Genomic DNA, 13930 nt, shown 5'->3' with positions numbered 1-13930 from the left:
AATTTTCTGCACGTGTCTGAATGAAATAAAGTAAATATGAAAGATACTTTCTAAAAAGTAAATGCAAGAAAAAGTTTTCTATGATTAATTTACAAGATCTATATAATTAATTAAATAAATTAGTTTTATTTAAGGAAAACTTGGTCTAATATATTCAGGACATCCACCTTAAACAGGACATGTAAACCTTTTGTAATAGACATACGTCTGCTAACAAATTTGCCTAAATGAATTAAATAATTATATTTTATGTAACTTGAATCAATAAATGCTCAGATGAATTACAAATCATAATCATAATTTGGTTAATCGTATTTAGCAAAAAATTATTGTGACGCTAATATCTTAAATAAAAAGATTTGCATTCCATTTAACTAAATCAATCACTAAAATTGACTGAATTATGAAAATTTGAATATCACTATACTATAAAAGGAAGCGATTTGAGACCACTTCATCGGCCATCTCAAAGATGTGCCAATGATATCCCAGGGTTCCTCAAGAGTGACTTGCCTAAGACTATAAAAATGTTGATTTTATGAAAACTGTAATACACAAAACTTATAAATCGGTCAGATTTGATCGCTGAATATAGAAGAGCTAATTTATTTATTTAAAAGTTGGAATGTCAAGAATATTTCACAGAATATGATTCCTTAGGACTAAAGGAATGTCTAAAATTCAAACTTCATACTTTTTTGAAGTATATTTATAGACTGAAACAGAATAAAATATTATTATTGGTGTCATTTAAATCCATTTGAAAGTAAAACCAAAAACTAAATTTCATGATGAATCTGGGAAATTTTTGTTGAGCAATTCTTGAGATATTACATAAATAATGAAAATTATTCTGTAATATACAAAAGACTTAAATGCTGAACGATTCTGTTTTCAGTAATCATATTTAAAAAAATGCTTTGCTTCAGTAAAAAATATTTTTATATTAACTGCAATTTAATGATTTCCACTTTAATACAAAGTTGAAATTTTTCGGGAGGCGTCAGAAAATGGAGATATACATAATACATTATGGCTTAAGGCCTTTTTAATAGTATGAGTGAAGTATATGACCAGCAAAACTTGGAATTTAAAACTATTTTGGTGATGAAGCTATTTAAAGATAAATTACATAAAATATTCAATTATAAATTATAAAGAGCATTAACACTGACGAACCAGCTGGTCGCCAAACGCGGCTAATAAATTATAAAAAAAATATCTTAATTATATATTACATTATTCTTAATATAACTGTTAAATATTATTAAATTTTATACAGTTTCAAAGCTAGTATATTTGATTGATATATTTTCTTAATCTTTGTAAATAAAATATATTTTATCAGATAATTGAAATCTAATTACTTTTCCATAAGAAAAATGACTCCTTTTTAAATATTAATTTATTTTTCTTGTATATTATTATGAATAGTGTTATAATATAACTGTCGAAAGAAGCATGCGGTGAAATAGTTACATTATTTATCTACGGTAGCGTTTTATGCGATAGTATTTGCCGGCCTTTTATTTACATAGAAGATCGAAAAAAATAAGAACGTGCTATGATAAAAAATTTTCCTTGTGATTTCATTTCATAGATCTTTCTTCTATTTTGTTTTGTTTGCAAATTGTTTTCCTTGGATTTTCATAATTTTTTTATATTTTTCAAGGGAATTATAATTTTTCAATTTGAATGAATCGAAATTCGATTTTGAATATTTTTCAAGGGAATTATAATTTTTCAATTTGAATGAATCGAAATTCAATTTTGAATTTGAATTAAATCGTTGCTTGTCAGATTTACTTTAACCAGTTAACTGTTTTTGACGAGTATACGTCATTGAAAAAGTACAGCATTTTACCTTATGACGAGTTTATTCGTCATCAGTAATGAATAGTGACAATTATAATTTTGATAAAAACTCAAATATATTCGTAAATTTCAAGACGCTTGAAATATTTTGAGGCCAAGCTGAAATCAAAGGAACAAATAAAAGATTATTATGTGTTGTATTATACTTTGCTCAATATCATTCTCTGACATCAAATTAAAATAATAAAATCATTTTTTACGTTTCTTTTCATTCGTATGCAAAAAATGTTAGTTTTTGTAAATAAATAAATGTGATTATTGAAATGAAAGATATAAAAGTCATTTCATTGCAACATAACTTCATATTACACCTACTCTGTGTTTGACGAGTACACTCGTCATCGATAAATTCTTCAGGCGCAATTTAGATAAGCATTTTCCAAAGAGGTCGAAACAGTTAACTAGTTAACATAGGAGCCTATTTTAAAATAGTTCCCTGCTAAACGATTCGGTGTAATACATATATTGGAATATTATTTCTTGATCATTTTCTACTGCTATCACTTTTCCAATATTTTGTAACTTGTTTGATCCTATTCATTTCCTTGCCGCATTGTTCCGAATCCTTTGATGCTTTTAAATTTCTATCTCATTCATATCCAACTTTGCTTATTATTATAATCTCTCATTTCTATGAAATTTCCTTCATTTTTCTCACGCATAACTAAGAAAACCAGTGGAAAGGGATATGAATGTCTTGAAAACATAGTTTATATGTAGAACCCTTTATACTTTTAAGTTTGTTACGTCATTCATATCTATTTCTTATTTCATTCACGGATGAAATTCACTACACGGCCTTTACATCAAATTCATATATTTCTGTCTAATTTTGAGCAAAATCCGTTCAGAGGATGTCTGTCTGTCCGGCTATTCGAATAGAGGCTAACACGATAAAAAGAAAACAAACAGAGGCAAATGGATAAAATTCGGCATACATATTAAATATCTATAGTGTAGACATTTATCAAATTTTGAGCTAAATCCTATGAAAGTTTGGGCGACTATCGGTCTGTATTTTCAGAAACATGTGATCACGATACGCAGAGACAAATATATCAAATATGGTATATAAAGTTGAGACTACATTTGTATTTCTTCGTCCAATTTTAGTTTCAATCTGTTAGGAAAAACGTATCAAAAACACAGATTTTTGACCGCTATTAACCACACGCCAGGGAATAATCCCCAAAAATACATGTCAAGAATCACACAATATAGTAAATATGCCAAATTCGCTCCAAAAGTTAATATTTCATTATTATTGTATTCCAAAGCAACGCAGGGCGTTCTCTGGGGTAATACGTTTATGACAGAATATAAGAGAAAGTTTTGGGGAGACGTCTCCAACGGGATAAGTTATCAGGTTTACGTGCATTCGAAAATTCGGACTAACTAACGGACGATCAAACCCTTGACGGATTTTGTTCCAAATATGACATTGGTATATATTTTAGAATCCAAAACTATACACTAGATTTTATCAATCTCTTTCTTTAAGTTTCATATTTATTCGTACGCAGAGAACTGGACAGAGCTTTAAGCGAATGAATTTGTCAAAAATTTTAAATAAATCTGCGAATACGGTTTAAAGAGCACATGTCAAATTTCATTTTTCTGGCTTAAAACTTTTTTTAAGTGTTACGTTCAATGCAGAAAAAATTCCAAAAATACTTTCTTCATATGCAAGGAGTTTTCAAACTTAGAGGTTCGTCGACATCTCGACTTTCTCGACTCGAAATCTCTGACCACCTTTAGAAGTTTTGTATGCGAGAAAATAAAAACGGCAATCTTGTCAGTAGGCAGAAGGAATTCTGGGAGATTTCCGTTTTTATCTAAGCCTGTTGATGAATAGCTTCGTGCAAATGATAATAATGTAAGAGAGAGGGAGTGAAGTAATAAAGAGTGAATATATCATGCCAAAGTTTCTGAAACTCCATTTTTAAATCTCAGAAAACTTTAAATCGCTACAGGAATGTTAACTGTATCTTTAATATCTATTGCAAATTGCAAACATTGCGTGTTTCAGTTATTATTTATTTTAAGTTGCTCTAAATTAATTTCCATATGAGAATGGGCTTTTTTTAAAAAAAAAAATTTAAACATTACTCGTTGTGTATATTTCAGTTTTTAGTGCATTTTGTTCAAACACATATACTAACAAAAACACACAATCAAGGCTTTAAATAAAATAAAATAGGCTTTAGACTGCCCTATAAGAAGTCACAGCCAAATACTATCGAAGCCATTATTGTGGGAAGATGCTATTCTCCAAAAACCATCCTCCCAAACAAAGCGACACCCAATAGGCTTCGATCGGTGAAAGCTTCATAGAATAGAGAATATCTGACATGATAAGAAATCTCAAATCTCAACTTTTTTAAAAATTGAGAAAAGAGAAGAAGAGTCGCTTGCCTAAATTCAAATTTTCATGCCTATGTTTGACTCTTCCTACCGAAAATGTAAGGAAAGAATCATTCATCGTATCCTACCCAGCAAGGCCCTTGCCCCAATCTCCATTTCTGCTCTTCCTACTCCCATACATCGCTTTATTGATTCAAAGTTTATAGGAAGCCCAAGCATCTGTCGGTGCCCAGGTAAAAAAAATAAAAGTTACAGTTGAAGAACATCTCAACAAAAATCGAAAAACTATCAGTGACAGTCCAGCGATAGTTCCAAGATTTTTTTGCACGACGAATCCAATATCCAAAGATGGTCGAAGAATTGAATCGAGCTCAAAGAGCCCCAGAAAAACAATTTTTGATGGAAAGTGAACCTTTCTTACTTCATCGAATTTCGAATGATCATAAATATCTCGTGAATAATCGTAAATATCAATGTGAGTTCTTTTCAAAAGTTCTTGCCTGGTGGACCGGAAACCATCAGTAAGTCGTTAACACCTACTTTATAAAAAAATTAAAAAAAAAATCGCCGTAGCAACGTTTCAGACCAACTAAAGGCATCAAACCAAATAAGAATCTAGCCTTTTTACCATTATTCCAGTTTTCTTGCTAATTTTCCATATTTTTTTCTGTAAACTAATATTTAACCCATGAGAGAGAAATACAGGAGTTTTTATCTAAATATTTCTCTGTTCTTTCTTTCTTTATTTGCTTACTCGTTTAAATCATTCCCATAAGAAAATTTTAGGGAAAAATGACAGCATAAAATGAATACCAATTTGTAACGTGTTGAATCAGGATTATGAAATGGGCAAAATATACCCCACAACTTTAGGGCGCTCTAAAATTTGTAGATTTTTTTTTTGCGATATTTCCTATTAATTTGATACTATTATTGAATTTACAACATCTATGTACCCGAATAAATTCAAATTAAAATCAAGTATCATTTAAACGAAAGAATGCCTAATATCTCTTAAATAATTATTTTATACAAATTTTGTATTATATTTAAAAATAAAGGGGGGGGGGGGATGTTGCTTCACAATTTTTTTTAAAGTGTCCGATTTTGTAATTAAATAACATTTAAAATGTGTTTGTTTTTTTAATGCTTGTTTAAATTAACTTTTAAATTTGAATCTTTTTATGTGCGAAATGCTGAAATCAAATTGCTCTCTCAAAAAGGACCGGGAATTAAATGTTTTGTCAGTGTATGACTTTATGCATTTCCTACATAAAGACATTCATATAAGTAGTTTGAGCGAATGGAAAACTGATGCAATAAGTTAGAGAGAGGAAAGTTGCCTGATGCCTGATGGTCCGCGGAAGGCTTCATTCGGCCCTGCCTTTCGTTGTAACTGAAGGCATATATTTATTCCTTACCATCGCCGAGAATTAAATTCGAATCGTTACAGTTCACTCGGGGAGAATATTTGTTGTCATTGTCCGCCATGATATGAGCAGACATGCAAAAGCCTTTAACGGAAGGCGTGCTACCACTATATTAGACGCGGGACAAAAAAAGCACACCCTATGTGGGAAGTGTTGCGTGTTGCATTTCTCTCCCACTGCCGTAATAGCCGGCTTGTGCTTACGTTATACTTTGCGGTTGGTTTTCGGCAACCCGCAACTGGTTGGTCCCTCGACAACACGTGATTGCGTGACGTATCTGAAAGAGGCCAGCAACGGGTACATGCGTGAGCAGATGTCTACGTTCTTATTTTGTTTGATCGTGTTCTATAGGAGAAACTTTTATGATGTTCGTTTCATATTTGTACTTAGACTTTTTTTGTCCTTTTTGTCTAATGATTTTGAATAAATCAGAATGTGTCCTGCGTGTTCGTAAAGCTATTGAGAAACGTTTTAGAGATGCATAGTATATGGCTTCGCCTTACTATTACCAGAATTATGTAAACATTCTAAACAGAACGAAAAGTTCTAGAAGCATGTAAGAATGTTAGTGTGAACTGCTTTTCGGAGAATTTGCGTGCGGTCATCTTTTTATAGGAAAAAGCTAATTTCTCCTTATGTGTTTCTAATATTTTGCTGCTATGGGTTTTCCTATTTATTTTTCAAGTTATTTGGTGTAGGATGAAAGGGTGCCTCTTAATAACATTGGTAATTTTCTTGTACTGTACATTTTGGAAAAAATCTTTAGCCTGTCCTGCGCAACAAATGATTAAAAATAAAAGTACGAAATATTTAAGTAAACTGGAAAAGAAAAATTCTGGCTTAAGAAAATATTTTAATCTGCAATCATTAATTAACTATTCATCAGCTATTTTAAGTTATATGAGCTTTTATAGGAGATAAAATAATCCCAACAGATACGAATTGGAGAGAAATAAAGGTGATATATAGTATGTGTAAGGCGAATATATCTCATATAAAAGAAATCTTACTAGATTTTTTTGTGTTGATCTTTTACCCGTTTGCATGATGTTTGGTTAATGATTATGTTACAGTTAGATTTTTTTTAACCCTGATTACCGTCATAAAATAAAATAAAGGCCTAGATAGCCTGGTTGGTAGGGCGTTGGATTCGCATCCCTTCCAACCCCGCTGGTCGAAGACTCTCCGTATATATGGTGGCTGGCGCACGTATAAATCTCTAGTGGTCACAAAGACCTCCATGTCGAGAGTAATACTACTGGAGGTACTGGTTCAGAGGTGATCATTCTCTGATTCGAGTCTAAATTACGATCTGTGGATGAATGAATGAAATGCATGAATGAAGTCCATCCAGTAAAAAAAGGTTGTGACGTGTAAGTAGCTAAATCGTACTCTTGGCCTTAGTTGGCGCTACTGAAAAAACAAGAGACTCTCATTCGGCTTAAATCACTGACAGATAACTGTCAGCGAGCTTGTAAAGTGCCATAAATCACAACATAACAAATAAAATAAATGTGTCTTACACAATGAATGCACGTGAGGAACAGGACAAGTTTTCCATGTTGGGAATTACACGTTTAATTGTTTATATTCTCCGAATAGAATCTCTACGTTTATCAGATATAGTCGTCAAACTACATTATTAAATGATATTCATATCCAATTGATACAAATAATTGGAAAATAATCCTTCAGAGTAAATGTCCTAACCAGATAAGGATTAGAAATATCATGCTGGCATTGACATAAAAAAGTATGAAATCATTTTCTCTTTCTGTTTCCAGCAAGCAATATCAGCGAGAATATACCAGAAACCAGATTAGAGCTCATGAAACCGAATTCAATAATTTATTAGAGCTTATCAACCTAGAAAATTTTTGAGTTTTCAAAATATTTCGAAACGTTTTTTTTTCATTCATCCATTATTACAGATAGTTTTCAAACAAAAAAAAAATTCATTTGCATTATTTTCTAGAAATAACAGTTCTCGCAGAATCCAATTTTTATTATTGGTCTGGAATATTTTCTGGAAAAAACTTTTTATTTTCTAAAACTGTCCCAAGACAACCCAACTGCATTTAAGAGAGTTATCGCAATGATCGTTCACTTTTACCTCGCTAACACGAGTTTCGCTTGTTTAGCTGCAACTTTCCTACACGACACGTAATGGCATGTTTCTTCAAATCGGTTGTTGTAATGAGGAGCTCAGAACATCAAAAATATATTTGAATAACAAATATTATCGACTGCGCTCTGAAACAAGATAAATATTGACAACGCTCTCAAATTTTATTTTGGTATAAGCGGATTTCAGCCCTTCCTTTTTTTATGTTTTTTGTTATGTTTTTTATGTTTCAAATGGTAAAAGTTTTGAATCTATTTCACAATTGTAAAGAAAGTAAAAAGTTGCTTAAAAATATTTCAAAGTCTATGGTTACTTTTTTTTTAAAAAAAAATCCTCTAAAATACTTATATTTTTTTGAAATCTTGCATAAAATGGATTTAAACCGAAGTGGAAATGGATTTCCCGAAACTTCTCTCATAAACATACTTTGGCATCGTTAACGATATGCCATCGGCGAAGAATAATTACGAAAGAACCTATTAACATATGATCTTTTTCGATTTTTTTCGGCGATTCATCGCTGACACAGGTAGCAGCAAAACTAAATATATATTCTGTGCATCTTTTTTTTTCAAATTAATATAATCAAAATTAAATATAGAACTATGATAGTAGTTACAAAAACACATACCCGATTCCATAAATTTTATGTCAATCCATTTTTGTGTTATCGCATTCAGGAAAATGCAGACTTTTATGCCAACCTCTTGCCGCAATGGGTTACAAATTTCATGGATATCTACATTAAATAGGAGCACCCATTTTTTCCCCTTTCAACTCTCTTCATATCGTAATCATTGTGTTAACTGATATTTCGACAGCCAAATAAAGAGATTTCCTCTAAATGAATTCCTTTCAAAATTTGACAGAATTCTACAACTTTGGAACCTATATACAAAACTTCCATCTAGCTCAAAATTTTTTGAATTATCTCGTTCACAGACACACGTCATTCATAAGATTTGTTTCTTAAGCTCGGGGAGGCCTGAAATGCGGATATTCATCAAATTCTCGAGTTCGAATAACAGTTCTTTGACGAATAACAGTTGAACAGTTCTCTTTATATATTTCATATAGGACAAAGTAAAAGATAATTATGAAGCGGAAATGTTTTAGTTTAAAGTCATAAAAGTGTTTTCAGAATTAGAAGAAGTATGAGGTTTTTTCAGGAAAAGGAGTTATAAATCAAAAACTTTTGGTCTAGGAATGGATGAACATATAATTTTATGAATCAAATTATTTGTTTAAACTCTTGAAAATAATGACTATGTTATCTGATTCCCGAACTGAGTAATGAGCTGTATTTCTATTCATATCGGCGTTCGACAGACAAATTAACAACATGGCATTTTTAATTTCCTTTATAATACGAAAATAAAAAAAAATTTATTTTGTAATGACAAGTTGCTTACAATACAGTTGATAAACTACACAATATGTTAAGTATTAATATGCGAAATTTGAACAAAAAAAAAAACATTAGATTTAAATTGGTAATGTTTTTTTCAAAAAAATTTTACAAAAATATCGAATTTCAGAAAATAACATTTAAAGAAAGATATATAGTATGGAAGCATGAGTTATGATAATATAAAAATTAATATAGAATTCAAACATTTTCAATGAATAATAACTTTCTGAAGAATGAATGCAAATACAAAATTCAAGCTGATTTATGAAAATAGGTGTTCAGAGATACCCATTATTGAATAAAAATATTTTTTACCAAAATTCGACTTCTTAACCTAGTCTTTTGCCTCAAGCATATTTTGAAAGTAATTCTTGTCTCGTCTTGCATCAGAGAAAAAAAATTCATAGCAGAATTAATGATCAGTGACAGTTAGCAATTGTTGTCATATTTTTAAAAACAAGAAGGAAAATTTTGTATCAGTTTTTATTTAACAGGAAAAAAAAGTTTTTTTTTTTTCTGATTATACATTAAACTAAATCTGATTCAAATGTCTGTCTTTTTCAATGTTTTTGCCTATTTTAAATCTTAAAAATATCCATGTTATTTGCTTGCACAAAAAAAATGTACATGCAAAATAGTAACACAGCTTTCAAATAATAAAAAAATATATAACTATTCAGCTAATTGCTACGAAATATTTTCTAAAACATTCTTTGTTCTATATCATTTGAGAGTAAAATTATAGAAAGTTTATACTATAATATAAATTCATAAAGCGTTTAAATTTAGAGCTTTTTTATATATATTTGAATAAGTAACATAAAGTTTACTAAAATGTTAGACATGCGATTCTATAACAATTTTGCAACTAGATTCTGTGCCATTTAATTTTGAGACCTGGCCGTTGCAAAGAAAGTGGAAAGCAGTTTCGATGAATTTCTACAGCTTAATGGTTTGTTAATAATTTTCCATCTCCGCTTAATGGACGATTGAGACAAGTATTCCAGGATATAAATTTATATTTAAGACTGCCCCTCACAGCGTTTAACGATTTTCTTTTTTTTTTATCATTCTTTAAAAAAATTATCGATAACTTAAGAAAAATTTAGTTTTCTAGAATTTTTTAAAATTGTATGAGACAGTCTAATTTTTCGAGAAACCACAAGATGTGAAAATTCTTTCGTACAATAAATTTTATAACTTAACTAAAATGAAATTACATACGAGGGCATGCCTTGGAGTGTTGAAATATTTTATTTACAACATTTTTTTTCTAAAAATGTTAAATACAGAGAGAATATATATAAAATATATTTTTATATATTTGATCCCAGAATTCATGGAATTAACTTTAAGAGTAGGTAAAATATATTTAAAGAAACATTCTTTTGTGCAGCAATATGGGGACGGAAATGAAAAGTGCAAGGCCGAAAAAGAAGAAGTGCAGAGGAAATGGGGGAAAAAAAGCTCTTTAATTATATAACATAACAGAAAATGCTCAAATGTGCCATAGTCAACGTCGTCACAAGTCTGGTGGCGTTTAGCAAGTCATTGGTGGACTCTTTTTACTGTCATTGCTTACGTTACTGTCTTCTGAGAGGCGAAATCGCTCCATCAAACAAAAATGTTCTTTACTAGCAAAGAATCGTTCGATTGCGATTCAAACTCAATAAAATTATTTTCCGGGGGATTTTATAGTGCAAACTAAATAAACATCCAAAGTCATTCAACATTTTTTTTTTCTCAAAAATGTATCTTTTCTCATGCTAAGTCACTAAGCTTGCATATCGTCTGCTCAAAAAATAGGAATTAAATATATTTTTATTCGTTATACTTTTTCTTGTTTTTTTTCCACTACACTTTTTATTTCTGATCCCATGTTGCAATGCAAAAAATATTTCTTTATACGTATATTACTTACCCTTAAAGTTTGGGGCATGAAATCAGAGACACCTTTTGTGTGTGTGTGTGTGTGTGTGTGTGTGTGTGTGTGTGTGTGTGTGTGTGTGTGTGTGTGTGTGTGTGTGTGAGTAAAAATCTAATTGTGTAATCTATTATAACTATTGTGTAATCTATTAATTGTATAATCTGTTATAACTATTTCCCTAACAGTATATATTATAACTAAGTCAATATTTCCCTAATAGAATCTTCTTCCTTTTCAGGACGCGGTGACCTCGGCGCTATAGATAGTGAAGCATTTGATTTCAGTCAACTGGAAGAATACATCAACGACGACAATGAAAGCAATATGTAAGTACGGGCTGCGTGTTTTATCAATTTTAGCTATTCAATACTTATCCTACGAATGCGGCGTTAATCACTTGAAATAAATTAAAAGAATCCAGGAAAAGTAATAAAAGTATTTAATTCAGTGCTTAAATTTGTAATTAAACTAAAGACGTTTATTACTGAATGGAACAATTTCTTAATAAGCTCTTACACTAAAAAGCAGGTCCAGTTGGCTGTGCAACTTCTATATTGGCATGCCACTTTCTGTTTCAGACGAGAGGTGCAGGGTGAAAAGCTGGGATAACTCATTTTACCTCCTAATCCCTACTTGAAACAGAAACTGCATAGAAATCGCAGCTGGTCAGTGATGAAAGAATTAAAAGAGCTTTTTGAGTAGCTATCAGAGGTGTGTGAAGCAAATAACTTCATTGATAAATTAGGAAATTATTTAAAATTAATTATTCAAACTCTAAAATGTTAGTTTCTTAAAGAGTAAAGTACTAAGGATAAGTAGCACAATGTGCAATTTTTTGTTCTTAGTCTTTATCATTGGTTTAGAAAGAGTAAATAAAACTTAATCTACTTTGAGCATGGTATTAATTTTTTGCACACTCACTTTAAAAATTGGCAAAAATGCTCTAATGTTTGACTCTATGGTTCAACGGCATTCTCGGGGTCTTTACAACACCTCACCTTTATCCACCCACCGCTATGCTCTCTTGATAATATGAATCAATGCACAATTGTAAATCATAGCTTAATATTCTGATCATCGCTGCAGCATTGGTGGGATCTAAGATTGAATCTAAGGTTAAGATCTAAGAGCCCTCCCCACTTCTGTTGGAGATATGTCCTATCATCAGCAGGAAGTAGCAGACCCCACATCATATCTGTACCCACCAGGACGGTGAGAGCCAACCACCAGAAGCTTCTCATCTTTATATTCGAGGTGCCCCTCTCCCCGGGGATCGTTAAAAGTATAAAAGATATAGAAGAGATTTTAAGATTGTAGTTACGCATTTTTAAATAAGAGGATTCAAAGCAATATAAATACAGAGCAAATTGTAATACAAAGCAATTTCAAATGAAAATGCTGATGATTCTTCAATTCACTCATATTACCGATGGAAATTCTGATGTACCTTAATGATTTGAAGGGGGTGTGACCGATTCAACAAGTGACAGAATTTATGCTCAGTCATCATAGAATCTTAGATCGGCTTGGTTCAGTAATGAAATATGGTTTCTTCATTTGGGATTTATAATCGGTAATAACGTCTAGATATTGTGAAACATTGGTGAATCAATATTGCATCTTCAATAAGTGAAAATGTGGAATATTGCATTTAGTTAAGAGCAAAAGATTGTTCTTTCTTTAACATAACATTCTGCTGTTCATCTGAACAATTCATGCAGCAAAAAATAAGAATATCATTTTCTTTTACTTACAGATAATTTAATGCCATAAAAGCTTTAAAAATAATTAAACTTATTTCTTAAAAATTGAACTCAGAAAAGTTTTCTATCGGACACTGAATACTGTAAACACATTGTTATGAATGAAAATAGTTCAGGGCTGCATTTCCTTTGAATATCTTTAATTGGCATATAATTGTTTATTTTAATGATGAAGTAACCATCCATCTCGTTGGGTTTGCATGTCCAGATTCCCGATTCCTTGTCCCACTTCAACCTCTTTTCCTGACATCCGATGTCGGATTATGAAATAGGCAAATTAGGCGAAAGCCTCAGGTCCAACCTCCGCTTTGTAGAGGACTCAAAAATTTTAATGCGTTGTTTTTAAAACAATCAAATTTCGATTTTTTTTTTTTTTTTTTTGTCATTTATGCAAGTAACATACTCGAACATAATAAAATTAAAATCAAGTATCATTTAAATTTCAGAATATTATTTTTAGGGCTCTTAGTTTTCTATGTCTTCAAATTCAATTATAGCATGACTCTTTTTCTTTTTTCCTTTTTTTTATCTTGCCATGTGAGGTGAGAACATTACTATTTCGAAAATGGATTTAATGTTGCCGAAAAAAGCTGGTTGCATATAAAGATTGTACGCCATTGGAGAAAATTCATTATAAAAATTTATGAATTAAAATTGAGGGGGAAAAAAAACTTTTTTTTTTTTAGCTGGTCGACTGACTTAACAGTTCTAGTAAAATACTAGAGAATTCAGGTAGAGTTTTAATGCTTTATATAATTATGAATTTAAATATTTTTATACAACGTCAAAATCAATTCTCTTGAAAGTTCCCTGTGCAATTAAAATTTCAAATAATCTTAATATTTGATCTCATATAGACATAGTCAACGAAAGAAAAAGATTTTGATACTCGAATGCTTCGCTGTCCAGTGGACCCCACTAGAAGATTTGGCCGGCCCTGCCAACATTTAGAGCATTCCAAATAGCATCTCTCGATCAAAATTTTTGAAGATTGCATGGCTTAAAGATTATTTCGAAGGCGAGAATTTAATCAGG

At 30.9% G+C, this 13930-nt stretch overlaps 1 protein-coding gene across 2 annotated transcripts in view; it reads left to right on the top strand.

Annotated features, from left to right (window-relative positions):
- The window catches only part of LOC129972269 (myelin regulatory factor-like), a 217788-nt gene that overhangs the window by 163936 nt on the left and 39922 nt on the right, over window positions 1-13930 (top strand). For both annotated transcript variants that reach the window (XM_056086336.1, XM_056086337.1), the window contains exon 2: window positions 11371-11458. In XM_056086336.1, the coding sequence (XP_055942311.1) occupies window positions 11371-11458 (88 nt within the window). The remainder of the gene's footprint in view (window positions 1-11370; window positions 11459-13930) is intronic.

The sequence above is a fragment of the Argiope bruennichi genome, chromosome 6 (genome assembly GCF_947563725.1).
Source record: "Argiope bruennichi chromosome 6, qqArgBrue1.1, whole genome shotgun sequence".
NCBI classification, from domain to species: domain Eukaryota; kingdom Metazoa; phylum Arthropoda; class Arachnida; order Araneae; family Araneidae; genus Argiope; species Argiope bruennichi.
The sequence above is the reverse complement of the archived record's forward strand: the minus strand, read 5'-3'. Positions and strand labels throughout refer to the sequence as shown.